Source organism: Takifugu rubripes, chromosome 14, assembly GCF_901000725.2.
Source record: "Takifugu rubripes chromosome 14, fTakRub1.2, whole genome shotgun sequence".
Lineage (NCBI taxonomy): Eukaryota > Metazoa > Chordata > Actinopteri > Tetraodontiformes > Tetraodontidae > Takifugu > Takifugu rubripes.
In genome coordinates, this window is record NC_042298.1 from 14296728 (window position 1) to 14324502 (window position 27775).

Genomic DNA, 27775 nt, shown 5'->3' on the forward strand with positions numbered 1-27775 from the left:
ACTGAAGCTGCTGCTGCTCTGCTGCTGCTGCTCTGCTGCTGCTGAAGCTGCTGCTGCAACTGAAGCTGCTGCTCTGCTGCTGCTGCTGCTGAAGCTGCTGCTGCTGTTGCTGCTCTGCTGCTGCTGTTGCTACTGCTGCTGCTGCTGCTCTGCTGCTGCTGTTGCTCTGCTGCTACTGAAGCTGCTACTGCTCTGCTGCTGCTGCTCTGCTGCTACTGAAGCTGCTGCTGCTCTGCTGCTACTGAAGCTGCTGCTGCTCTGCTGCTGCTGCTCTGCTGCTGCTCTGCTGTATCTGTTGCTGCAACTGAAGCCGCCGCTGCTGTTGCTGCTCTGTTGCTGCTACTGAAGCTGCTGCTCTGCTGCTACTGAAGCTGCTGCTCTGCTACTGAAGCTGCTGCTCTGCTACTGAAGCTGCTACTGAAGCTGCTGCTCTGCTGCTACTGAAGCTGCTGCTCTGCTACTGAAGCTGCTGCTCTGCTGCTACTGAAGCTGCTGCTCTGCTACTGAAGCTGCTGCTCTGCTGTTGCTGAAAGGACAGTGAGAGTTTCTGCGTTAGTCAACTCTGCTTCTTTTGACTGAGGCGATTCCGGTTACTCAACTTAGTCACTCGACTTTCACTGTCTGATCGCCGACATCTGCCCGTGGTCGGCTGCAGCGTGCACGCTCTGCTGGGATGAACGCCTAATTTCTACCGCTTCAACGAAAATAGATTCATTAAATCTAACAACAACAACAACAACACAACAATTGCTCGATTACATGAGGCCAAAGTTAAACCACCTAAAAGGGAAGAGTGATCCTCCCAAACGTGCTGTGACTTCATGACAAATCTTCACGTTTTAACTTACTTATTCCGGATTGTGGTCAGAAACGGCGACCATGTCGGAAAATTAACTTTCTCCATGGAAAACGAACCTGTTTTTATTTTCATTTGTGAATTGAGCGGGTAAGCGACTTGTTTCAAAGCGAACAACAATTCCTTTTTATTCCGGTGACATCGAAAAGCATCAGTTTACGACAAAACAGGAACGAGGATCCAAGTGGAACTAAAGCAGCTTCTCATCGTCAGCCGGGCCGAGCCGGGCCGAATCCAAACGTGGCGGGACTGAGGCTCATTTCTCATTAGCGCCACTGTTTCCTGCTGGTTTGTAGTTCACTTCCCTTCTGATCTCGCCCTCCTCGTGTTTCCTCCTTCATGTTTATGTTGCCACCAAACACACCGAACCTTTTACATATCACAGTTTCATATTTCTCCATCTAAACTCAATGTGTTTCATGCAGGAGACCAACTTTGGTGGGGAAAAAAAAGGTTTTATTAGAAAAGATAACTCAATTTTATTGGTATTTACACTCCAGTTGCATCAGTTTGGGCCGGTGAAGGTGCTGCTGAGGGACGGTGTCAGTAAAGGTTGGTCTTCTTCATTATCCTCAAAAACTCCTGCTCGCTCACCTCGCCGTCTCCGTCCCGATCGGCCTCGTCGATCATCTCCTGGAAGGAGACCAGAGTCAGATGTGTGCGGGTAAAAGTGCCCCCCGGATGTTCGCGGAGGGGAACGAGCAGAAGCTGACCTGCAGCTCTTCGTCCGTCAGGGTTTCACCCAGCTCCTTCGCCACTCTCTTCAGGTTCTTGAAGGAGATTTTTCCCGTGCAGTCGTCGTCGAAAAGCCGGAACGCTTTCAGTATTTCTTCTTTGGAGTCTTTTTCACTCTGTGACACACGATCGATGACCGATAACACGACGAAGGGGAAACCAGAGGTCGCGCATCATTAAAACAGCCTTTTCCTATCTCAGAGTTTCCAGGCTTTGATTTAAACTCACACTCACCATTTTTGCGTCATCATGTTAAGAAAACCTGCGTAGTCGATTGTTCCGGAGCCTTCCTTATCGATGTCTGCAATCATTCGCTTGATTTCTTCCTTTTTGGGTTCAAAACCGAGAGCTCGCATGGCGACCTGAGGCGCAGAACCCGCGTTGTAAAAAGCACCTAGGACTTAGTAATCGAGTCAGAATACCACGCAATGGAGAGGTTTGCTAATAAAAGGCAGGTTTGATGAGGTGCCTTAAAGTGACATCATTTATACGTTAGTAAGCGTGTTTACGTTGACACATTTTTAAAGTTCATCATTCTAAATATCAGCGTGACTCGTTTTTGTCCATCGGCTTCGATGTTTAAAAAAAATATATGGAAGAAATATTAAAGAGCACTTTGACAAATTCATTTTCAAGTTAATCTGCTCTCAAGTTAAAACTGTGACACTTGTGGAAACGTTAAATAAGAAATAAAAGGGCAATTTCATCACTTTTCAAACATGAAATTTAAATTTAAGCAGTTTTGACGTGATTGCACAATTTAAAATTGCATTTTATTTCCTGGGGCAGAAGGTTTGCTATTATTTCTGCAGCTTGTAATTTGCAAAGCAATATTTAGACCATTAAAGCTGCATAAACAAAGGGGAGAGGAGTAACAAAGGTGATCAGATCTAAATCTGCTGCAAAATGAGCACCGACCTTTAGGTCCTTTACGTCGAGTGTTCCGGTCCCATCCGTGTCAAAAAGGTCAAAAGCCTCCTTTATTTCTTGGTTTTGCTCCTCGGTCAGTTCGATTTTAGCAGCCTTTTTCCTTTGAGCGGCTGAAGGAGCTGCTTTACGGTAACCAGAAGCCTGAAAATGAAGTGAGAAATACCTGGTTGTGACTGATCGGAACTCAGGTGAAGGTACAGGTGAGGACGCGGCGCCGATCACAACCGTGGCTTTAATGCTAATTAGCTTGTTTGCAAAATGCTAAACCATCCGAAGTTATAAAACGACCAATTCGACCGCATTTAACATTTGCTATCCTTCCACGGTAAATCGTGAACGTTTAACAAGGCAGCGTTACAACAGAGTAGATTTAAACCCAGAAATAGTTGGAAAATTCACCATTTCAAACGCGGAAAAACCTGGACAAAAACTTGTTTGGACGTCTGATGTCAACAAATAGTTGCGGAGTGACGTGAAGCGCAGCCAATAGGAGCCAGAAAAGCCCGGTGACGTAGAAATGCTGGCCAATTGCATCACAGCATGGGCGGGCTTACCTAGACTCAACCAATGGCTTGCATGGTTTCCTGTATCCATGGAGACTGCGCAGCACGCAGCGAGTTTGAGTTCGGACACGAAAGCTGCTGAAAGAAGACGCCGCGTTATTGATAAAAGGTAATTCCAATCTCTGTTATTTGCAGTATTTTTTGCACTGTTACACCGTCTTCTTCAACTCAACTCCTAAACTGTTGTATTCTAAAGATCCTAAAACTTTAACTTGATAACGTGGTTGCTGTGGAGACAGACTCGTTCGTTTAGCTGTATCTTTCGGACGTTAGCAGGACTGAAACAAGGATTAGTTATTGTATATTTATATGTAGGAATTTGTTCTTTGTTGATGAATTACCCCAATTAATCTAGATTACAATTATGCAACTGAAATGGAATAATCTGTGGTTTTATATACTTCAAACTGTTGTCACAGTGTAGGTCCCCCCCCCCCCCCCCCAGCACTTTACAAAGCCAAAGTTTCATAATATTTTACGTAAAAGTTGATTAATTAGTCACGGTAAAAGTGAAAATGTGTCTATCTTGATGCAGGTGCCTCAGGAAATGCTGGGAAGTAGAATTCTCAACCACCAGCAGCATGTTGGTCTGCAGAAACTCGGCATCCTAGCAGAGGTGTCCCACTCCTTCCTGGGCCCCAATAAAAACTACAAGTTCATTCAAGATGACACAACCGGTGAGTCGGCTCTTGTGGGTTCCTGCTTCCGCATCTTGGAGAACCTGGAGTTGACCTGTGCTGTGGGCCAGCTCGTTCATGAGACGGTTCAAGCCCATCAGCGGGTGTATCACACAGGATCCGGATGCCTGCTCTTCCTCTCAGGAGCCTGGGGCCGTGTCGCTTTGGAGTGCCTTCAGAGGGGAATCTCTGTAGGAAGCACGGTCTCAGCTCTGAGCGAAGGGATGGACATCTGTTTGGATATTTGCAAGAAAAGCAGCGTCTCGATCGAGACTCTCAAGGCGAAGAACTTTGGGAACTTTGCATCACGCAGTTCAGGAGAAACTGTCAAGGCTTCCACGTGCACGCGGCAGCAGAGCAGAAGAGCGGGCCTCAGCGGTCTGAAGCTCAGCAGACATTTTTGTAACAACAAATCTGAAAGGGTCTCCGCAGTCGGGCCTCCCGACGTTAAGCATGTGGCTGAGGGATTGAGTCACGGATGTGTGGATGCGATGAATTTAGTCATCAAAGCCAGTCAGATACAGTCAGAAAATTACAAAGATAACAGCTCCTCCACGTTTGATGTGAGTAAAGTAGTAACCTGCTTGCTGCCTGGTTTACCAGAAGACCATGCATGTGTTTTGCAAGGTTGCATTCAGCTCTTATCTGCTGAACAGTCATCTGTTGCACGCCATCTGCAAGAGCAGCGCGTGAAGCTCGCTTTGATTAATGGAGATCTGGCAGACACCTATCGCCATCTCGGCTTCAACAGGCACGCGGGTATGAGGCGGGTGGGGGACCGGTCGGGTTTGTCCGGCTCAAGCAAAGAAGAAGAATGGCTGGACAAGGTCGAGGCTCTCCTGTCGAGGCTGGAAGTCAACCTGATACTCGTCAGTGGGCGGGTAAGCGAAAATGTTCTTCTGCGCTGTTGTAGACGTCGGATACTTGCGGTGGAAAAAGTCGAGGTTTCCATTCTGAAGGGTTTTGCAGATGCAACCGGGGCGGTTCCGGTGACTTACGCCACGCAGTTAAGTCGACTGTGCGTCGGCACCGGGGTGAACATCACCGCCTGGAAAGAGGTCGTCCGCCGTGATGGGAATCCTTCCAGCGCCGTGAACATCTCTGCCGACGTCAACGCCGGGCTGGTCACTGTCGTGCTCACGGGCTGCGTGCGCGCCAAGCTGCAGGCCCTGGAGGACCGGTTCTGGGCGTGTGCGTACCGTTTACACCACGTGCTGAAAGACGGTGTCCTCCTTCCTGGTGCCGGAGTGACGGAGATGCTCTGTGTTCGTCACCTTCTTAAGAATGCGGAGGGCCTCGCCAGGCAACCTGCAGAGAGGGCCGAGGAAGCGGCGGCGGCGGCTGACCCCTACAGGGGAGTAGTGCTGCGCCTCATGGCGGAGGGATTAACAGATTACGTCTCCACGTTAATGGTCCGCACGGGACGGTTTTCCAAAGTGGGAGCCAGGACCGAGCTGAGCCGACTCCTGAGGGACTACAGCGGAGGCTCGGACATGTCTGCAGCGATGTCACCACTGCTGTCACATGAAGAAGATGTCCGGGGAGATTGTGCAGCAGTTAAATCTGACGGCGAACCATCGGGAGCGATATACGACAGTTTAAGCGTGAAGCAGGAAGCGTGGAGAAGAGCCCTGGATCTGGTTCTGCTGTCTTACAGGCAGATGCAGAGGTCATCACAGGGATTGACCAGAACACTGAAGGCTCACAGGAGACTCTGATGCTGTTGTAAACGTTACAGAGGATAGAATAAAATAAAGCTCTTACGTGAAAGCCTATCTGTCATTTTCTGAATTAAACAGCACTACCGGATGTGCCCACCTGGGGGAGACATAGGACTTGTTGAGTTCAAAAACACAAATTCCCAAAATAAACACAGAATTCTTATTTGTATTATTTGATTAGGGTTATTTCCTTTTATTTCATACCTGTTTGGATTTCGACTTTGACCCTGAAGAACAACTCGTACCTGTTGCAGTCTGTCTCCTGGGGACGGGACACGTTTTACTGTGCAGCTTCGCTCCTATTACGCTTCCCTTGCAGTATAACAGCAGCTTGGTGATGCAACTGAGAACTTGTCCAGAGAAAGGTCTTTCTGAAGGAACGGTTCCACGTTATTGTTGATCTGATCACCTAGAGATGAGCTTGGTCAACAAAGCTGCAGCAGAACCGGTGCTTTCATGAAGCTCCTCAGAGTATTTGAGTGCTCCTCTGACTCACTCCAGTGGCCTGTTTGCAAAGCGCAGGAGGTTCGAGGAGGTTCACCAGCGTGACGTCAGGCGGCTTCTTCCTGACCCAGCAGGACCTTCAGATGTGGTGGCTCCCACTCTGAAGCCCGGGCCAGCTTCTATCCTGATGATGGATGACATTAGCTTTAAAACGAACCGCGCGTTTGATTCCTCCTGTAGGAGACGGAGGATAAAATCACTTGTTTCATCACCATCTGCTCCTCGCTGCTGCTGCCGCTGCTCTTTTTTTTTTTCAGACGGGATGAAAGAAGGCTGGTTCTGTTCGCACGCCTGTCACTGCTGCTGGTGTTCTGAGCCCAGGGCCCCAGGAGCACGCCCCCTCCCCACCCTGTCCCTCTCAACGTCTTGGTTGGTTAAATCCACGAGTGCTGGTGGGCGTGAGCATGTGTGGTGGGGCTCCGAGGGCGCATGCGAACTGAGGCCCAAAGGGAAAAGCCGTCCCCACAGATCGGATCCAGCTGCCGTGCCTTACAGAGTTCACTGCACGAGGAGTGGAAGAAGAGGGGGACCCGCCTGCAGCCCCCCCACAACCACCAGTTGAAGAGAATAACAACTCGAACCGGGCAGTTCGACTCGCTTCTAGAGGAGATTTTCAGGCCGCGGGACTGGGAGGGCTTTTGTTGCCCAGAGGGAGAGGGAAGTGGAAGGAAAGTGACCTCTGAGGTTAAGTAGTATCAGTGAGGAGTCCGGTGGAGGAGGGGAGGAGGTAAACAGTCAGTGGGAGGTGGGAGGCCTCACTGGGGGCTCCCGCTCTGCTCCACACAAGAGGCATTCGCCGGCAAGCAGGGGAAAGAGGAGGAGGAGATGGCCACGGGAGGGATCACAACACTTCCATCCACACCTGAAGACGGCGGCAGCGGCGGTTTTCCTCCCGGGAGCTTCAAGGATCCCAAAAGGCTGTACTGTAAAAACGGCGGCTTCTTCCTGAGGATCAGGTCCGACGGGGCCGTGGACGGAACCCGGGAGAAGACTGACCCCCACAGTAAGCGTTCCCAGTCCCCTCCTCGCCTTCAATGCTCCTTTATGCTCCTTTCAGAAAGCAACAGGGAAGCAAAAAACATGGAGGAGCGATGAGACTTTTCCAGCTTGCTGTGTTTAATGTAGGCGTGCGTCGGGCTGCTGGCGGAAAGTTTAATGGCTGGTTGAGGAGAAACGCACCTCTGAGTTTCATAATCAATGGGAAATGTGATGAAATGCGCTTAACGTTTGAGTCGCAGCCATTCCGACTGGAAACGTTCCCGTTTTCCCAGATCTCCGGCCGCGTCGGTAACGTTTGCTCTTAAGAATCTCAAATATGATCTGTTCTCTCATCACTGACAGTGAGAGAACTACTGCTTTGATCAGGTAAAGGGAAACATTAGATGCTCTTTTCACTTTGATGGATTCTTTGATCTGCGTCATTGATGCTTCAGAGGATGTGACATCAGCCTGAACGTCTGTATCAGGCTCAGGTTTCCAGCAGGTACTCCAAAACAAACGTCTTCATACGGGAAAGCTATTTTTAGAATCATTAAATTACCTCCTCTTGTGGGATCTTGAATTCTTACATCACCAGATTAGCTTCAGATGCCAAACAGGCTAATGGTCCCTGCGATGACACCTTCTTGTTGCATGTTTCTCCGGAGGAAGCCTGGGTTTAATCATTCAACATGTTAGCGTTATGTTGCCTTTCTGCTAGCATGACCTCTGCCGAGCTGCCTCAATGCTTCTTTTGTTAAGCGTCCACAATCCTGCCAAGTTTTCTCCACGGTCACGTTTATCTGCCAGCGAGACCTTTTAAAATAAGTTACCCAACACTTCCGCGAGCTGCCATCTGGGATGTTTTTGTGCCCGCCCCTCAGGGACCATGAGGTTCTCTGGCAAATGTTTGCCACGGATATCACCCAGACAATCATTGCCAGGACTAGTTTAGAGGACTAGATGACAGGAAGAACGCACACTTTTCACGTGCCAGTGACAGGAACCGTGTTGACGGTGGACAGATGAAAAACCTCCCTCTGGAATAATTATTGACAGAATCTCTAATTTAGCCTACTGGGGCTTTTCTTCCTTTGTGTCGGCATGTGATTCCACTCACACAGGCAGAAACGCGGTGTTTTCGCTGCGCCTTTAGCTGTCACGCACATCAATTTTCCATTACTTCTGAAAATCTGGATTCTAAAGAGGGCTCAGAAGGTCACGGCTGCGCGCGTGTCCCGCTCGCTAGCTTCATTGACGTCCTGATTAAATGTGAAAGTATGAGTGTTATTTCCTGTCATTTAACAATTACATTGGATTAAATTGCAGACGTTAGCATCGAGGCGTCTTCCTTTCTTGATGATCCTCTCGGGTACTGAAACACGGAACGCGCTCGCGTTGTGCAATGATTTTTGGACGCGATTCCTTCACTTTGATTAAATCGGTTCTTCTCTGTTTTCTTCAGTAAAGCTTCAGCTCCAGGCGACCTCTGTGGGGGAGGTGGTCATCAAGGGGGTTTGTGCTAATCGTTATCTGGCCATGAACAGAGATGGACGACTGTTTGGAATGGTGAGTTGACCGAAACAGCAATTTCTGGGCTTCATTGCTCCCAAATTAATGTTGAACATGTAACCCTGAAGATGTTCTCTTCAGCTAAAGTAAATAATGTTAACAGTTCTGCTCTGATCAGCAGCATTTAGCTTTTATTCGCTGGAAATGTTTACAGTCACATCATCAGCAAAGAGACGTAATCAGCTTTTTTTTTTGGTCACGTCAGCTCTGAATAAAGTGGTAACAACAACATTAAACAGGTCCAAGTGATTCTGTTGCGCCACAGAGGACAGATTTTCCAGGTTTTTCTGTTCTGAGCATTATTTAGACCTGATCACTTCGACCATTTGTCTTTCTTTCCGTCCTGACGCCGTCATCGTGTCCTCGGGCTTTGGCCAAAATTCTGTGGTCAGCGTTGGTAATAACATAATGTCTGGTTTTCAGGGTTAATATCACGTTGCGTAATTGGGATTTGAGTTTGCAGCCCCATCTGAGAATGGCATTAACACTTAAGGTGCAACTTCAGGTTCAACGGATTTTATTATGGGTTGAAAAAAGTTCACTTTTACTGTCAGCAGCAGCTAGCTTCTGGCACAGCTAGCGGTCATGTGACACAGTTTATTCAAGTACGATCTGCCACAAATTGTCATAATCTGACATACTTTTAATGCATGTAGTAGTAAATGACCGAAAAAGTAAATGTTTGCAGGCTTTCGGTCCTTCTGATTTGTTGTGGGGTTCTTGTCTCCATAGAAACGAGCGACGGATGAATGCCACTTCTTAGAGCGGCTCGAGAGCAACAACTACAACACCTACCGCTCCAGGAAGTACCCCAACATGTTTGTGGGACTGACGCGAACTGGCAACTACAAGTCTGGGACTAAAACTGGACCGGGCCAAAAGGCCATCCTCTTTCTTCCGATGTCGGCCAAATACTAAGCTGACATCAAGAGGGCAAAGCCGGACGGTTCCATCACCGACACTCCCGGGACGCGGAGGAGAAGGGATCGAAGAAAATTCTCTCAATCTACTGTAGTTTATATTTCAGTTTCCGACTTCCTGAGATTATCTTTATAAAAACATCACTTACGGTCGACACGGCTGTGCTGGATACGACCACAGTCCATGTCCAGTCTTCTTCGCTGCTTATCGATTACTCCAGAACAAGGTGTCGTACTTAAACTTGTCAAATTACAACACCCTTCTCTGCTACACTTCAAAGATAAACTTGATTACTCGCTCACTTTGTAGTACGTTTCCCTAAAAAAACGTCATGTATTCTACAGTCTTCTGCAGTCTCAGTAATCCGCTTCGTCTCCAGAAGTGGTGCATTGATGATTAAACTTTACAGTTTTATTTAGACTTCAACTCAACGGCATCAGACTGTGACATCTCTGAGAGTAACGTGGAAGTCTGTAACCTCGAGGCTCTTGTTGAGCCCAGACCCCCAGGTTAAAAGCGGCCCGAGGAGCTGCCGGCTCGTCGGTTCCTGATTGTGCGTGCGTTTACTCAGTCCGTTGTAGTTTGGGGGGCGGGGCTTGAACAGGAAACACATCTAAGTCTGTCAACTTAATAACATCAAAATTTAATCAAAACTTAATTTAATTAAGGCAGGACGCCGGACTCCCAGCTTGGCCGCTGGAAGCTGTGGGACCTCTGAAGTGACCCCCAAATATAGATACAGTCTACAAGTGTCACGCAGGTTGCAAGAGGTCACCGTTCCCACAATTCTGAAGTAATCACAGTCCTCATAAATTAAATTAATTAATTAATATGTGTAATACTGCTAACCGCGGTGCCGCGGTACCTCCGCCGGCATGCTAGGATTTGGTGATCTGTGGAAGCGGCCGGTGGTAGAGCTGGTAAAACATCCCAGAGTACACAGCAGGAATCTCCTCCATGCTGAGGTCGATGGCGTGGAAGCCGCGTTCCAGGCCGTGGAGCAGGAGCTTGGCCACCCGCGCGGTGATGGGCGTGGTGTCCACGGTCTCGGCCAGCTCGGCCAGGTCCAGCCACTCACAGCGCAGACACTCCTGGACGCAGAAGTTGATGTCGTAGGTCAGGGGGCGGAGTCGGCAGATGATGTACATGTCCGACATGCCGAATGCGCCGGGGTGGTTGTGCTGCTGCCGGATGCTGAGCAGAGACCGGAACTCGGAGCGCACGCCGGTTTCCTCAAAGACCTCACGGACCGCAGTGACGCCTGAGGAAAGGCCACACGATCCGTCAGAGGCGCCGTAAAAAACACGTAAAGCTGCTTTTTAGGTTGAGTCGGGCTAAAAAAAGCTGCTTAAAGGTGAATTTAAAGGGGAGGTTTTGCTGATATTGCTGATTTTCTCCAGTGCGAACGATTGTACGAGTTTCCTTCTTCGCTTGGCACTTGCGTAGATACCCAGGTGTACTGTACGAGCTGTAGTCACTCACCGATGTTTTCTCTCCAGATCAGACAAGCCTCCGGGGAACTTCCACGCGTTCTTTGTCTGAAATGAGGAGAGTTGAATTTGACGACGGCGCTGCTGTAAAAATCTTAGGCCTTGCACTCGCCGATGCTAATCATTTCCATTTTTCCCTAAACATTCTCATAAATCCCTCCGTACACATTACAATGGATACGTAAAAGAGACACGCCTCCAGGTCGCCTGGTGGTCACGCCTGGTATTGCAGCTCCAAATCCCAGCTGATAACATTTCTGGGCGTCTGTTCGGGATTAATGACGCTGTTGTTGTGATTCCCTGGTTTGCACATCCAAGAATCAAGTCCATGAGTTGGAAATCATAGCATAGGTTCACGGCTAGCTCTTTGCTCTGGAGACGCGTTTCACCACTTTGCCTTAATATTGAATGACAGTCTGCTGCTGGTTAAATTATAAACAGTCGTGTTTGTTGTCGTGTATGAGGACATATATCTATATTTTTGTAGCTACTGTTATGGAAGGTTTTTGTTTTCCTTGTTCTGCGGCACCACAGCCATTGTTTTTAACATTTGCTGTCAAATTGTTTTATTTTTTAAGGCGTTTTTAAGCCGTTCTGTTGACGTAATAAAGACCTTTTAAAGCAAATCCTTGCAGTCATCATTCTGTCTCCCCGGAATCACGATAAAGTCTTTGCGGCTTGTGCGGCGCCCCCAACTGTCCGCTGAAACAACACGATGACGGAGGGCTGCCAACGATTATTAAGTCCACTTCCAGTAAGGAGGAGGAGGAGGAAGAATAACCTCCGCTCACTTCCAGGCACCTCAGTCCGGTTCTGGACCGAAGCCATGTCGACATTATAGTCTCCATTCCTGCCGCGCTGAAGGGTTCCCAAAGACGGGAACGGGGATCAAAACCGCTTCTGTTGGGGGGGGGGGGTCCAAAAGCCTCGTTAGGCACCGCCTAATTACTGTTACCTCGGAACACGAGTAGTTTACAAATCTCAGCACTGTGACGCAATCGCCTGCAAATTATCTGAAATTAGTCCAATGAGACGATAAACATGTGGAAACATCTGAATGGGGCTGGTTGTGGGTGCAACAGCAGCGCTCTTTCACGGCTAACGGGCGGCTCGCGCTGTGACATCAGAGCCCCCAGCATGTGTAAACAGAGCCGGCCGGAGGTGACCCGGGGCTGGGGGTGAGGGGCTTCCAGTGAGGGGGGCCACCAGTAAACCCACAAACAGCATATTTGCTCTCATTTCTCAGTTGGAGGGAGGATGTTTACGTGATAAATTCCTTCATTTCCTGCTTTCACACATGCATCATAATAGTGATATTAGGATCTCATTCACAACAGCTGCGTGTGTAAATTGTTCTAATGTCGTACACTGTCTCCAGATCAGCCCCATGTGTGAATACTGCAGAAGGAACTTCAAGATTCAAGAAGAAAAAGTGAGGACTTGACAACAACTGATCCTCCAAAAAGAGTGAGGAGAGCCGAGCTTCTGATGGCTTGGACTGACAGAAAACACCAGGGAGCGATGATGCATTCACACATGTGTGAGCGGGAGTCAGAAGATGGTTGGATTTCTCTACCTGTCAAACTTTCTGGTCTTAGAATGCTACATCTATGAAATGTGGAGAAAAAAACACACGATAAAATTCTAGAGATTCCCATTAGTGCCTGTGTGAAAGGATCTTTCCTTCATCCTCATCAGTGAACACACCTTAAGTTAATCACAATTCCTTATCAACATTGAAGGGTTGAGCTGAAACAATAAAGTGGAATTTTATACCTTATTTCTGTCTTGTACAACCAGAACTTTGCCACTGGATTCATCAACAACCGCGCCTGGACAAAACAGCAGAAAGGGTTCAGTTACTTCACACATGGCCCAAAGTCACCAGGAAGCCTGTGGGAGGAAGCCATCTCCAGTAAAGAATAATTAAAGGGAGTTTAGGCTGTTAAATAAGGCATAAAATGGCAGCATGTGGAGGAAAACACCTGCGGCTCCTGTTTGGCTCCGCTCCGCTCACACATGACATGTGGGAATAGATTTTTTTATAATTATTATTTGGGATGTCGTGACCAACGCGGCTCAGGAGGAAGAGGAAAACTCTCCGGCTGACCACGACAAGCACCATTAAATGAAAGAGGGATGGGTTGTCTCCGAGGCCTGACTTGGACCTCGGCGTGGAAACTGATGTCAACTCCGGCCGTGGTGCCAGATGGCGTTTCGCGGGAGGAGGCCCAGCTGCTAAAAGAGGCTATCGTTGTGGTTAGGAAACAAAACGAGATGAAGAGATCGGAAAGGCTTTTCTGGAAAACTGGAGATCGCTGGGACGCTCCCGAGGGGTCCTGATCAGGATTCCACCAAAAAGGTCGCGACTCCGAGCAATCGAGGTGAAACTTTGGAACGTCATAGGTCAGGAGAGGGAGATGTTTGTGTTCCACCGTCAGCAGCTGCAGTCCAGGCAAATAAACACAAACCGTCTAAACACTTTCAGATTCCTGACCTCCGTTTCATCAGTTGATGTTGCATCCGTTTGGGAATAAAGGGGGTTTCAGGACCACATTCCGTTGCTCAAGGATGCTCTGGACATGTTCTGACATGCACCCAGGATAAGAGGCGCAAACGGCACTCTGCCCTCTGCTGGCCAGAGCGACACCCTGCACTCACAGTAATTTGAAACAGGTCCCTTTTTTTTGGGTTTTTTTTGGACAAGATTATTTTCCAGATAACTTGGTCACATCTGTGTTTTCTTATCCAACATGTGGAATCTGGTCATGTGACTAAAACGAAACCAGTAGGACCAGAGTTGCTCACGGTTTCGTCTGAATGCGGCGCTGATGTCATCGCAGGAAGTGGGAAACGGCGCGTAACAGTACGAAACTGAAGAAACGGAGCCTGGCCGTTGCTCTGGACCTTCGTCCTCGAAAACTCTACCTGCGACTCCAACCTGGTGCGTGGCGAACGCTGGCAGCCTGCTTTCCCCTTCTCCCAGCCAGAGGGTCAGAACGGCGTGGTCGTCTTTGGCGTGATGGAAGGTGAACCCGTGGGCGGCGGCGGCGGAGGCGCATCGGCTCAGCGAGATGGGCACGTGGAGCCAGACCGCAGCTTTCCCTTCTGCTCTCCACTGGAGCAAAGAGCCTGCAGAGAGCAGTTAGAATTACCTGTTTCCATACCTGCTCGATGCCACAACATGTGACATATGACACTCGTGGCTCTCGGGGGCCATTATTCACTTATGTTAAACACTGGTCTATTTCTGTATGTGGAAGTTATATAGGCGGCCCCCATGACCTGCCCTTGGCCCTCGAATATCCTGAGTCAGCCACTGGTTAAAGACACGTTGGACGGCACGGCTTGTTTTGTTATTTTTTAAATGTTTTTGTGTTGTTTAAATAGTCCCCTGTAGATACAGTGTTAGACATATAGGTCATGTGTTTAGGTCCCAAACTCTGCGTTTAAATCTCATCGTTTCAGTAGAACTGGAGCAGCGACTCCTCTCCCACCTTGCAGCAGCCGGCTGAACGAGCTCTCGCTGATGTCGGTCGGCAGCCCGATCCGTCCCAAGTTCACCGTCACCCCGCCGAACCGGTCCACTTTCCCCGTCAGTGCAGCCGCCTCCGTCCTCACGTGGCAGCTGAGAACTGGCGGCGACGGCACGAAAACACCCGAAGAAGCCGAAGCTCTGCTGCTGCTGACCCGTCTCCTCACAGACGGTAAAAGCCTGGTCGTGAAGAGCACAAGCAGCCATGTTTTATTCATTAAAATAACGTTAATTATTGTTTTGCTTCCTACCGCGTGTATACCGTAATACTGTACGCTGTTACGTAAACCCCCCCTCGAAAGTTGCATAAAAGCCGTAAGAACCTGTTAAAAAAACAGGCCGAGAATCTCAGAGACATGATAGACAGCATGTACAGTGCTGAATATTTAGCTATATATATATAATATTTAGCTTTAACAGTGATTTATTAATGCGGGTCTCTAGTTTTAAAGAGCATGAGTTAAATGCTGCTGCTCAAACAGATTTATTTCTTACTAATTTCAAGACATAATCTATTCAATGTGTTTTCAAAGGACACAACAATAGGTGCACCATTAAGTGTTGGACTGCTAAAAAACGGAACCACTAAAAAATAAATATTTGTAATAAAGTTTGTGGTTTCTGCTGGAAGAAAGAAATATAATTCGTTCATTAATTTTGAAGTTTTTCATTACTCTTTCTCAGGCTTCAATAAAATCATTCAAAAAAGATATTTTTTTCTTCGCAAATCATTTTAAACATACTCCATAAATGCTGGATAAAACAGGGAAAGACGACATAACTTCCGCCTGCCATAAAACACTGAGGATTACGGTAAAAAGGGGGCGGGGCTAAACTTTCACCAGGAAGTGAATGGTGCCGCTCTCTGTTTACACGTTTTAATTTTTCACGTGGGCCGTTTTTTACAGTAAAAATGTCCTCAAAGAAAACAAAAGTAAATCAAAACGGAGCAGTGAAGGAGACGGTTCCGTCCTATCGAAGGAGGACTCCAGTCTACACACATCCGGCCACGAAGGAGGAGGCCTGCAAAAGTTTGAACAGCAACTCGTTTACTGTCATCGATTTTATTGATAAAGGTGCGATGTTACTGAAGGAACCTGGCAGTTCTTTAGTCATTTGGACCCCGTCTAAATCAGGAACCATTCACGGATAAGATCCATGGTTCTGCTCGCACCGCTTCTGAGCTTTTCCCATCTCGAAATCAGTCGTTATTGACAATCTCTTTCCGAAGCACAAGGTTCAATGAAACTGTAATTATAACGGATGTATTTAATTATAAACGTATTTTTAAATGTTCAGTGTGGTATATGTTTCAATAATGTACATGTTCTGATGTGGTCATCCCATGCCCATCACTGTTATCCATCACTAAAGTGTTTCAAGGATACTCAAAGGTTCAGTTCTTGTAATCCGTTAATTCTCTCACAGTTATGATCATTTGATTTCTATTCTTCCCCCTCAGCTGATGACAAAACCCCTAAAAGTTGCAGATCATCCTTAGTCCAGCTGAGCCTCAATTCAATGAAGGCGGCCGGCGTCTGCATCGGGAGACCGGTCCTCCTGACCAGCACCGTGGGACATCAGGAGGTCCCTTTGTCTTTATCACGTGCTCTCTTGGTGTTACTTCAACTAAAGGGCGACCTTTAACCCCTATTTGTAACCTGTCACTTGCGCTGCAGGTGTGTTTAGGGTGGCCTGTTGCTAACCTTTCCTGGAGGAAAAGTTGGTCTGCAGAAATGTGTCCAGAGTGTCTTGAAAGTGAAGACAGGGGACAGGGTGACGGTGCAGCCGCTCACGGGTGCCATGTTGAGGGCTGAGGAGGTGCTTCTGCAAAAAACAGGTAACCTTCATCTGGCCACAGTACAAGTATATACAAAATAAACTACTGGTAAATAGTTTATACCATTTTAATTTGTGCAATGATTTTCGCAGTATTTGGGGCTTTTCTGTGGTCAACAATCTCAAAGCTAAAAACAATTCAAAACACATATTGTTTGGCCTCCGAATAAAATACATTTGTGGAAGATTTTTGATTAAAATCAGTGAGCAGTCCTGATGTTGCCTCACTGTGATCTTTGGTAAATGCTGCCACCTGCTGGTCAACGTAAGCAAGTGCAAAGAGTTGTCCGCGGTCAGGGTTAGTCTTTAAAACACGTTTGATTATGTGAAAGATGGGTTTTACTCCTTGCTTTGTTTATAACTGTGATTATTTTTTATACATATATTTCCTGAATTGAAGTATTCTGTTCTTATTCTTCAGGACAACGATGACACAATTGAGACCGATGAGTTTCAGGAACTTCTCTTCCTCAGGTCCCTCGGTCAGTCACTTTACATCATTTGGTTTTCTTAGGTTTGTCTTCACTGATAGATACATTGATGCTCTCTTTTCTTTTCCCCTTTGCCAGCTGGGAAGATCATCTTACCAGGGAACATCATCTCTTTGACGTACTTTGGTCGGTCATGTGGTCTCATGGTCGAGACGATAAAAGGGGAGGACGGTATGTACCCTCCAAAGAGCGCCTCCTCCCCTGGTACCTGACACAGAGGAGTCCTCTATGCTTGAGTCCACGGTCAGGTGACCTCTCTCCCTGCAGTTCGGGTTCACTTACCATTGACAACGACGACACCGACGGTGCCCCCAGCACGCCTGGGGTCCGGATCCGCAGCCAGCCCCCCACACAGACCGGCTGCACTCCCACGTCTCTTCTCAACCCCCATCCTCCTGCAGCTCCCCGAACCCTGCTGCAGACTCAGCAGAGAGGCCGTCAGTCCAGGGGTCTCCACCAGCTCAGAAGCCTGCAGAAAAAGCTGCCACAGCTCCCTCTGTGGAAGACAGTGTTGCGAAACACCTCTACAGTCTCTGCTCCAACACTAAAGTCACTTTTAAAGACAAAAGAGCAGCAGGGGGATCGGCCAAGTTCTAAAAGGTCAAAGGTGACTTACAGTATGATAGGCGGCCTCAGCAGCCAGTTGGATGTGATCAGAGAGACGATTGAACTTCCCCTGAAAACAACCCCGAGTTGTTCTCCAACTACGGTAGGTCACATGGCACAGCTCCTTCGTGATGCATTCAGGATCACACTAACCTGTCACTCTCCCTGCAGGGATCCCACCACCCAGAGGGGTCCTTCTCTATGGACCTCCCGGGACGGGCAAGACCATGATCGGACGGGCCATAGCCAATGAGGTGGGAGCTCAACATGACGGTGATCAACGGCCCAGAGATCATGAGCAAGTAGGGTCGTTTCTATGTAATCATTAATAATCCAAAAGAGAAGATGTGGAGAGATGTGATGATCTTGTAGATTCTACGGTGAAACTGAAGCCAGACTTCAGGCAGATCTTCGCCGAAGCGTCTCAGAGGTAAAATCTGTCAGTCAAAGAAAACACGAAAGCTACAACAGTCCAGTGTTTGCTAGCTGGAACCTTCTTTATTCATATTTTCCTGAGTTCATGGATTTGCTTTCTGATGTTTTTTCTCTCAAATTGTCAGACAACCTGCGATCGTCTTCATCGATGAGCTGGACCGCTCTGTGTCCGAAGCGCGAGGGCGCTCAGAACGAGGTGGAGAAAACGTGTCGTGGCTTCCTCTCCTGACTCTCATGGACGGGATCGGCTCGGTGGGTTTCCTGTCGCAGCAACCTGAGCCGCGGTTGCCCGCGGTTACTGTTGCCATAAACCATCGTCGCAGTTGAGCGCGAGTCGGCTTAAAACCGGCCTGACATCTGCTGACTCGGCATCGGGAACGTCGGGAAATGCAGAAAGCAGGCCGGCGTGCTGGAGGGCCTTCACACGCCAATCGCCGCATCTCGAGGGCGCCGTCTGTCCTCTGAGCGGCTCCTGCTGATGCCTGATGAGAAAAAACCGCCGTTTCCTCCTCCGCTGCACGGCGCGCCTCGTCGGGGCCTGGCGAACGCATCGCCAGAGCTGGTCGGGGATCTGACATTGATTTTATTTAATTTTTTTGCATTACAATGAAAACGTGGAGAAGAGAGACGGTCCACGCCGCCCCCGAACCAGCCGAAAATCCCATCCGAAGCAGGTTTAGCATCAGGACTAACATCCTGGGAGCTTCCTGCTCATAAAAACAGATGGACCGAGTTGCGAGTGCCTGTGTCTTTGACTTAAATCCAGAGCAGCTCCAGCGGAGTCCCACGTAAATCTGCCCAGGCCAGAAAACGTACACGTCGCTGCGGCAAATTTGGTTGTTAGCTTTTAAAATATTCACGCCGAGCCTGTTCGAGAACAGATGTTCACGAGGCTAAACCGGCTCTCCTGTTCCTGTCCTTCCAGGAGGGTCACTCCGGTCAGTCCTGGTACTTGGGGCCACGAACCGGCCCCACGCTCTGGACCCTGCCCTGCGTCGACCGGGACGCTTTGACAAGGAGCTGGAGGTTTGTAGCGAACCGACAGAGCCGATAGCAAAGGTCACATGGCTGGAAGTAGCTATGCAACATTACATGAATCTGTTTGTGGTTTGAGGTTCCTCAAGGTTCAGTGTACGGCTCATTTACCTTTTCATTTCAGCGAGTGTTTCTGAGGTACTGATTATTTCCCGATGGCAGGTCGGGGTTCCCAGCGCGGCTGAGCGTGCGGACATTTTGCAGAAGCAGCTCAGGTTGGCGCCGTGCGGCGCCAGCAGGGAGGAGCTCACGCAGCTGGCCGACGCCGCCCACGGATACGTGGGAGCTGACCTCGCCGCCGTTTGCAAGGAAGCAGGTAAAGTCAAGCAAGACGCCGCGTCCTGGTTTTCATGAAACAAATAGGCCAGATTGTAGCATTGTGGTGCGTTCAGGGGCCCCTCAGACGCTGCAGCACCCCACTACACAAACCGCAACCCCACACATCAAAACCACTTTTGTGCCTTTCATCAGCGGATCTCTTTGTACTTCTCGGTGCATCATTTGGGAAATCAAACTGCAGTCACACAGGGAAGCGGGCACCCGGGCCGGGCCCGCCCGGTGCTCCGGCAGCTTTTATGCAAACAAAAGCTTGTTGTTGTGTTTTTCCTGGACCTTTGAGGCCGACTCGGGTTTTTCCTGTTTCCATCGGCGTCTGTCTGACGACCTTCCTTTGATTCTTCCCATAAGAGGAAGTTGGACGATCGTGTGGTGTCCCTGTCACCGTAGGCGAAACCACTGAATCCACCACATGTTAGAACCCCCGCCCCCCCCCCCCCCCCCCCCCCCCCCCCCACCCCCCCCCCCACACCCCCCCCCCCCCCCCACACACACCCCTCCCCTCCCCTGATGCCACAAAGCCACCTCACATCCTGAAGACTGTCCATCTGAGCCTGGCGGGTGTGAGTGTAGCGGTGCCTGAGCGACGCCGCCTTCTCCCTGGGTGGTCCTGACCCCCCGGGGGGGGGGGGGGGGGCGTATTGCATTTTCCATCTGAGGGAGCTGCGGCTGTGGTGGGGATGATTCCTGTCTGCACTGTCAGCGGCGGCCGACAGGACTCAACGCAGCTTCTCCAGGGGAGTCTGATTCGGATTGTGTGGAGTCTAACCCTAACCCTAACCCTAACCCCTAACCCTATCCCATAATATGGATGGTTGGAGGTCGCCCAGAAGGTCGCCGGGCGGCGGTTCGTCAGTCGTGCACGTGTGGCCTAAGCACATTTAGCCTGACTGTCTCATCTGACACAAAATGACTGTTTCCTTCCTCTCCCCCCCCCCCGCTCAGGTAAACAATGAGCTGCCCGTTAACGTTGCTTTGATGCGCTGCAGCCTAAAACGAGACGTGCAAAACGTGCACTCATGGTGGATGTCCTGTCTTTATGGCAAGAGCGACATGCTAACAGATGAGTGAAGGAGGGGGCGGATGATGCCGGGGGTCTGTTTCTCTCTGAGCAGGTTGGTGTGTTTAAGAGGGGGTGGTGAAACATTGAAGTCATAAGGGGAAAGTGTTTGTTTGTCCAGTCGGGCCTCAGAAACAACTTCTTGATGGCAGATGTGTTGCGCAATCAGCGCTTAATTACAGCTGGTCACGGCTCAGCCGCGTTCTAATGTAACGTAATGCAGGAACAGCATGTTTCTTCCAGGATGCCCCAAATCCTCCCAAAGGCCTCTGATGAGAATGCCTATGACCAAAATCTGTGCTTTGCTTCACGTGCGTTGGGCCTGCGGATGCTGGTTGTATGAGGTAATCCCTTAATAAAAGGTATAATTTAGAATATAAACAACGTGCTCTTAAGGAATTGCTGCCGCAGCCGGAATGACTTTTGTTCATTCCCCCTGCTTTTTGAGGAGATATCAAACAAAGCGTGAGTAAATCAATCAGCCACTTCTGTTGTGTGTGCAGGCGCATATTAGTGAGTGCACGATGAAATAAATGTAGTTTTTAACTCTTAAACGCACATCAGCGGCGCAGTAAAGCTTTACCGCGTTAATCCCTCGACAGTGACCTCTGGTGGCCAAATGTTATATTGCAACAGAGACGTAAACGCCCCTCTCAATGAACACCCGTGTGTGTGCGTGTGTGTGTCTTTGTCTTTCATCGGCCTGCTCACTGGCTGATATATTTATGGATGCCTTAGAATTTGCACAGAGCGTACACACAAATCCACCAACTCTAACCTCAACTTCGCGTTATCTCCCCGTCACGTCATCGTGCGTCCCGGGAGGTGCACGTCGACGCACGGCGCTGCCGGATGGACTGAACCCCTAAAGAAGTGCTCCGCGTCTGATCCTCACAGGTGCAGTTCAGATGGTTAAAGGTGGCAAAAATGCTTCCTGTCTGCTAAAATACAAACAACGCAATGTCGGTGTGTCACGTGAACCTTCGTCTGCTTCGGAAACACTTCCCAGTGTGTCGGACGGCGTTTTCGTCCTCCGTTTGTCTCACGCTGTCCTCTCGTCCTGCTGCCGTCAGCTGATCCTGGCGCTGGCACATGACTCCTCTCCACAGTCTAAAACAGCACAAATTGTGCGTACGTGTGTGTGGGTTTGTTTTCGAGTGTGTATGCGGGCGCGTGCCTGTTTGGCTCGTGCCACATCCGCACCCTCTGTTAACAAGCGTCTCCAAACGGGGGGGAAACCCAGAAGCGTCTTTTTCTGCAGCAGCTCTCTGATTAGCCTCTGTCCGCGTTTAGCGTCCACAATCGAAACTATGGCGTGAAGGGGAATGAGCGTGCACGTGGGCTGTGCGTGGAGACAGAGGGGAGGAAAACGGCGTCAAAAATGAGCTGAATTTTGTGTGTTTGACATCAGTGTTGGAGTTGAAGAGTCCACTGGCCAAACACTGGGGAATGCATCAGCCGTGTTTACAAGCAGCCTTTGCCTTATAAAGAGAATTCCCGACGCTTCTGTCCTTTTAAGAGACACTTTGGGGAATTTCAGGACACTTCGCATAAATACCAGTCAATCAGCACGTCAAGTTTATTTGAGGCCCGTGTTTATAAAATTTCCGGAAATGTGCTGCTTGTACCGCTTAAACCCAGCATATTTCTGCCCGGCGTGCGCGTGTGTGTGCGGCTGCAGGCTCGACATGTTTAGAGTGTGTGAGTGTGTGTATTTGTCTTTGTCGTGTGTGTGTGTGTGTGTGTGAGAGTAGTTTAAGAGGACATATATTGGCAGTGTTTCGGCTCCAGGAACAGATGTTTCGGTATTGTAAATACAGGTGCAAAGTCTGTTCCGGAAGCCCCGGAGAGTAATGAAAACGTTCCTGGGTTTTGTGATTGCGTAATGCCCAAAGTATTTCCCAATCACGCGAGGACAGCGGCGGCGGCAGCGGCGGTTCCGGGACGGTTGAAGCGCGTCCGGATTCTCCTCCCCTGCTGAAATGTGGAATGCGGCGCTGACGTGCCGATGGACTCCTGACAGGACCGACGGACGGACGGACCGAACGGCTCCCCGCCTGACAGAAACCACCGGTTCTGTCGGGGGTGAGCTGAGGTTAGGTTTCTTCGGACGCCAACGTCCTGATGGTGTTTGAACAGGGAATCCTCCTCCATCCTCATCCGTTCCAGTGCGGTATGTGTGGAACATCAGCATCCCGGACTGGACCCTTCTCAGAAGGGACTCCGAGCTAATGGAGCTTAGCCGCGGCTGTAGCCCACGGGGCCCGCGCCGTCCTCCGGCCCAGACTCCACTGGGTGCGTCAGCTCCGCTCCAGCTCGAGTCTGGATCCTGTAAACGAGTCGATTTTTGACAACTCACACTTCATTACGTCTCCGAACGTGACGCCCACTTGGAATGCGATGGACATGTCGGCTTTTGAATATCTGCTTTCAATCAGAACGACCCAACTTGGACCCATCGACCGCCGTACCACCTGAGCTGGGGGCCCCCCGGGGGGCCGACTGTTCTTGCATTAGGCTCAGCTCGGCCAACGTGGGGGCCGCGGGCCTGCTGGGTCGTGTTGCAGGGTTCTTTGTGTTGGACATAGGTCCAGATGTTAGCATGGGTGCTGCACACTTTCTGTTGTTATTAGTGATTCTGATGTGCAGATGCAGACGGCTCCGTCATTAACTTGTAACATTCCCTAAGTCCCCCTCGCTGATTTTGATTTATGGATCTTTTGAGGCTGTTTGAAATTGAATCTCCACTGTTGGCTGCAGGAGATCTTCTAAGCCTGCGAGGATCCGGCTCGAGTTCTCGGAGGAACTCGTGGCTGACATGTTCCGTGTCCTCTTGCGTTGTGATTGTCTCATGACGAGCTGATTCGCTGTGACCCCTCTGGAGAAGACCCGGATTTTCAGGAATGGTTTGTTTAGTCCTGCATAATTAATACCATCCTCCATGGAAAAACACACAGCCTCCTCTCTCCTCCTCTACTCTCTCTCCTCTCCTCTCCTCTCCTCCTCCTCTCCCTCTTCCTCTCCTCTCCTCTCTCTCCCCTCCATCCTGTCCTCCTTCTCCTCTCCTCTCCTCTCCTCTCCTCTCCTCTCCCTCTCCTCTCCTCTCCCCCTCTGCTCCTCCTCTCCTCTCCTACTCCTCTCCCTCATCCTCTCCTCGCCTCTCCTCTCCTCTCCTCTCCTCTTCCTCTCCTCTCGCGTCCTCCTCCTCGGTCCCTCCTCGGCTGCCTCTCTCCATCTCCTCTCCTCTCCTCATCCTCTCCTCCTCCTGCTCCTCTTCCTCTCCTCTCCTCTCCTTCTCCTCTCCTCCTCCGATCTCCTCTCCTCGCTCTCCTCCTCCTCTTCCCCTCCCATCTCCTTCTCTCGGGCCCCCCCGATACCTCCTGCTCCCTCTCCTCTCCTCTCCTCTTCCCTCGCCTCCTCATCTCCTCTCCTCTCTCCTCCCCTCCCCTCCCCCCGTTTGAGGGCCCCCCTTGTTTGGGAGCGATGTGCTGTACAAATGTGCATTCTTGTACATTCAGGGGCCCTTTTTCTCCCACATTTCTCCTCAGGTCTCTGGTGAATTTGAAGCATTCTGGAAATGAGATCTGCAAACAAAAAAGGACTAAATGAGTCCACATATGGTTCAAGATTATATTTTGTTGTGTTGCTTCTCTTCCCCCCTTCCTTTTCCTCCCCCTCCTCCCTTCCATCGGATGTTTTCATAGCTAAACCAAATGTGGGCTTGGACTCAGCCAAGAACAGTCAGGAGAGAGAGAGAGAATCCCTGAAGCAGAATGTTGAAGTCGTTGAGTTGGGTTTTTTCTTTCTGCTGTTCTAGAAAACGAACCTGCGTCCTTAAACATTTAAAACTCGACAGAAGTGGGCTTTCAAATCCCAGAGCTGTTGGTTGCATTTGTGCATTTGCAGTATTTCTAAATCCATGCATATCAGATGGGTCTCAGGACCTACCTGAATGGATCAGGAGCCTTGGTTTCAGTTCTTCGGCAGCTTTCTTGATAGAACCGAGGAGTTTTTCTGTAGTTTCAGCACCAGCACAGCTCACCTCTCAGATGCTGCGTGTATTTTTAAATGGCTTTTGTGGGGTTTTTAGGCCTGATACAGCGATAACACTGGATCGACATTAAAAGGTCTCCACCCTCCTCCAGCTGTTTTCCAGAATATAATCGGAACTCTTTTCTCAGAACCTCTCTGCTGTTCATCCTCTCGGCGCTGAGTGGCCTCTCCGCCCTTCGGGGTTTCGGGGGTTAGCACACGTGGTGCTGTGGCCGGTGCTCCGCAGCTCCTCCTCCTCACCCCGGGCTTCCTTCCACATCCTGTCCTGCTTCTCCTCGTCCCTTCCAGATGTTTTTGTGCGGTCCGAGCAGCTAATGCAGATGAAGAGACGGAGCGGCGGCCAGGTGGAATGATGGGATGCTTGGACCTTTGGGGATCAGAGAGTGGGTGGATGTGGTCAGAGTGAGACTCGGTGCACCAGGGAGCCGGGACTGGGGAACACATTGACCTCTGGTCTACGTGCACGTAGGAGAAAAATCCACTTGCATTAATCCTCCTCTTCGTCTGTCCCGCTCCTACAGTTGGAGAATATAAACAGGATACACTCATGTCAGCTCATAAATCTCCTCACGTTGCTCCCTGCCCCCCAGCTCTGGACCGGCCCCCCCCAGTGCCCCTGTCCTCACCAGCTCTAACTCCTCAGAAGCTGAAGCCAAGTTTGCGTACGTGCATGTGATGTGTGGACTCTTGTGTTCTTTAATGGCAACCGGGATATTTCAAGTTTTGGACCTGTGGAGTATTTAAGGGCACCCTCGCACCGTTGAGGATGTGCCGTGCTTGATCATTCTTTCGGGGCTTCTTTTTTCCATCCCCGTCTTCTGAAATGTTCTCTGTCTGAACTCACTCATCAGCTCTCCATCGTGCAGCACCTCTTTCTCCTCATATCAGCCCGCGACAGCCTCTTTGGCAAAGCGACACAAAGGTTCATTCTTCCCATTGATGCATCGGTGTTTGTTTTGCCGCCTCCGTTTTGTTCCGATGCCGAACTCTTTGAGGCGGCGGGCATTCAGTCTTTAAGCGCTTCAGCTGCTCTTCCCCTGCCTTTGGCCTGCTCCCTGTTTCTCCGCTGGCCCAAATATTTCCGCTCTCAAAAGGGGAATTAGTGTTCATTTTGAGATTTGCATTCATGAGGTGTGTATCATCACAGCGTGTACAAGCCTGAGTTTCTGCAGTGAAAGCTAGTGCTGATGAGGAATGACGCACCGCACGAGACAATGGCAAAACTTTGACCCTTTTTGCACGTACACTGTCTGGTAAATGTCTCTGTTTTAGCTCTGCACATCGAGGCCAATGTTAGAAGTGGTGTTTTTTTCATCTCAGTGGTTTAATTTCTTTCACAAAGCTGGAAACACCTTGACGTTTAGAGGGATAACAGATGGAGAAATATGACTGTAATTCCGCCCCTGTCCTGTTGGTGGCGAAAGTGCATATTCACGTTATCCTCTTCAGGTCACATAAAGAGGAGATTTTTTTGCATCTAGACACGAGCGTAGGATGCACGATGACACACAAACTACACGGTGATGGGGTTCACCATGTCGGCGGTGGCCTCACCTCCTCATTTGGAGCTGCACCAAAAGTCTTAATTCGTGGATTTGGTGGAGGTATGTACACACTCTGCGCGCTCCACGTTGATGTATGTGCGGTTTATCCTGGTGGATTTAGGTCTGCTGCCTCAGATGTTTAGCGAAGGTTCTTTTTTCGTACAGCAGCACGCATCCACCACATCTGGAAACCTTTAGAATTTCAGCTTTTTCTGACATCAGGATTAGTCACCAGAAAAGAGAAATATTAATGTTTCAGAGGCGCTCTATTTCTGCGTTTGCCACCGAAGCCACGTACATCAGCCATTTATTTGGCCTTATACTCTAGAAGCTAACCCAGTTCCCCCCATTTTTCTGACCCGGTGTCATATTTAACGTGTAGCCCATCTTTCTGCAGGCTTGCACGCGCTGAGACGAGCGATGGGAGGATCCCAGCAGCCGTCAGACAAGCAGCTGAAGGGTGCAGTCAGCATCACTGTGCAGGACCTGCAATGGGCCATGTCTGCTGTGAAGCCCAGCGCCATGAGGGAAGTGGCCGTTGATGTTCCAAAGGTAATCGCACCTCTGACTCTGATCGTTGCTCTCCCGTAGTTCAGGGTCGCATCGGTCCGTTCCCGAATCCCTAAGATGGTTCCTTCCAAGTCCCCTGAAATGGGGGGAAATGGGGTGAAAAAAGGAGACGTCTGCAGTTATTTTGGGTTTGAGAGTAAAAGGCAAGAAGCAAAACTGGAAAACCGTGGCTTTCCAGGCTTAGAGAAATGACAGCGGAAAACGTGCCAGAATGTGTCTGTTGTGCGCTGTTAGCCAAGCGCAGGGAAAAGAAATGAGGAAAACTTTATTGCCTCCGGTTTGACATGCCGTAAATTCAGAAAATAGCTGGAGGATCAAATCAGGTTCTGGTCAAAAGTGTGCTGAGATGGACGACTGTATTATACGAGCTGTTCCGCCTTTAACACCTGTCTCGTTGAGCCTCGGGAGCGCCAAGATTTAGAAACATTCCACCCGTGGACACCGTCACACGTCCTCCGTCCCTCGGGAGGGGACGGCAGGTCTGGCGTCTAAGACTTGGCGGACTCTAGTGGTGAGAACACAGAACAGATGAAACGGAAATCAAATCTGGTATTTGTTCCGCTTGCTTCGGAGATGAAACCGTGTTGCGTTCACTTCCTCCCAGAATTACAAAATCCTGTAATTACTCTTGGACCACTAAATCTCCAGCACTTTAAAGATGAGGTCAGGCTGCAGACCCCTGTGGACGCCCTCCGCTGCACTGGAGATGAATCACTCTGCTCTTAGCGGATGAAGGGAGGGAGAGGGAGGAGATGAGAGGACAGCGGTGAGACTCCAGGATGTTTTGGAGTTTGCATGTGCAAGACATAACGGACAGGAAGAGGGCTAACATCATCCTCCACCGGTAATTTAAAGCAGATCGGGTCGCTGGCAGTTCCTGGCCAAAAAAAAGAGGGAGCTGGAGAGGGAGAAGAAACATCCTCCCCTCCCTCCCTCCTTCTTTCCTCTCCCCTCTTCTCTCCGCAACACTCGGAGACGTTCAGTTCTTGCGGGCGGTTCCTGGAAGAGACTTTTGGGTTTCGATTTTTGTTTTATCCTCTGAGCAGAGCTGAGCTGAAAGGGCAGCCGCAGCGACTCGGACTTGATTACATCCACATGAGCGCAAACATTTGTTTCTAATCCCTTTTATATAGAAAACTTCCAGTGGTGCCGGATGAATACGCGCCTCAATTTCCTCGGAACCCGTCGTAGATCACGAATCTGCACATCATGCCTCTCGATTTTTGTCGTACTTGTGTGTAAATAAGTTGGAATTTTTTAATTGATTGTTTTGTTACGGGGACGCTTCCTCTTCTAGACAAGTTCCTCCTTCTTCCCCCCCCAT

At 49.6% G+C, this 27775-nt stretch overlaps 2 protein-coding genes, 1 long non-coding RNA gene and 2 pseudogenes across 4 annotated transcripts; 3 read left to right on the top strand and 2 right to left on the bottom strand.

Annotated features, from left to right (window-relative positions):
• Positions 1 to 1290: 1290 nt before the first annotated feature.
• On the bottom strand, positions 1291 to 3001 carry LOC115252337 (caltractin-like; annotated as a pseudogene).
• Positions 3002 to 3131: 130 nt separating this feature from the next.
• Positions 3132 to 9883, top strand: LOC101071373 (fibroblast growth factor 2). 2 transcript variants are annotated; one of them, XM_029847239.1, is made up of 4 exons: positions 3132 to 3193; positions 3620 to 3761; positions 8430 to 8533; positions 9269 to 9883. In XM_029847239.1, the coding sequence occupies exons 2-4, from the start codon at positions 3632 to 3634 to the stop codon at positions 9452 to 9454; spliced, it is 420 nt and encodes a 139-aa protein (XP_029703099.1). In that variant the 5' UTR covers positions 3132 to 3193; positions 3620 to 3631; the 3' UTR covers positions 9455 to 9883. The 2 variants fall into 2 exon arrangements, with proteins under 2 accessions (XP_029703099.1, XP_029703098.1); XM_029847238.1 differs by lacking the exons at positions 3132 to 3193; positions 3620 to 3761 and adding an exon at positions 6353 to 6989.
• Positions 9884 to 10104: 221 nt separating this feature from the next.
• On the bottom strand, positions 10105 to 14689 carry LOC115252477 (nucleoside diphosphate-linked moiety X motif 6-like). The gene is given in 7 exon segments (XM_029847765.1): positions 10105 to 10718; positions 10940 to 10950; positions 10952 to 10995; positions 12724 to 12779; positions 13876 to 14079; positions 14445 to 14582; positions 14638 to 14689. Coding segments are annotated over 7 exon segments (888 nt in total). The 3' UTR covers positions 10105 to 10335.
• An 831-nt stretch (positions 14690 to 15520) lies between these two features.
• Positions 15521 to 16186, top strand: LOC115252340 (uncharacterized). Its single transcript, XR_003890768.1, has 3 exons — positions 15521 to 15558; positions 15945 to 16069; positions 16162 to 16186. It is a non-coding gene; the product is annotated as an uncharacterized lncRNA (long non-coding RNA).
• A 799-nt stretch (positions 16187 to 16985) lies between these two features.
• On the top strand, positions 16986 to 27750 carry LOC115252478 (ATPase family protein 2 homolog; annotated as a pseudogene).
• Positions 27751 to 27775: the final 25 nt, after the last annotated feature.

What these genes read in the sequence shown, in the direction of transcription:
- LOC101071373 (XM_029847238.1), top strand. Translation starts at nt 6,812, where the DNA reads ATGGCCACGGGAGGGATCACAACACTTCCATCCACACCTGAAGACGGC. An exon ending in GGAGAAGACTGACCCCCACA is followed by an intron (nt 6,990 to 8,429) that starts GTAAGCGTTCCC and finishes TGTTTTCTTCAG; the next exon opens with TAAAGCTTCAGCTCCAGGCG. An exon ending in ATGGACGACTGTTTGGAATG is followed by an intron (nt 8,534 to 9,268) that starts GTGAGTTGACCG and finishes TTGTCTCCATAG; the next exon opens with AAACGAGCGACGGATGAATG.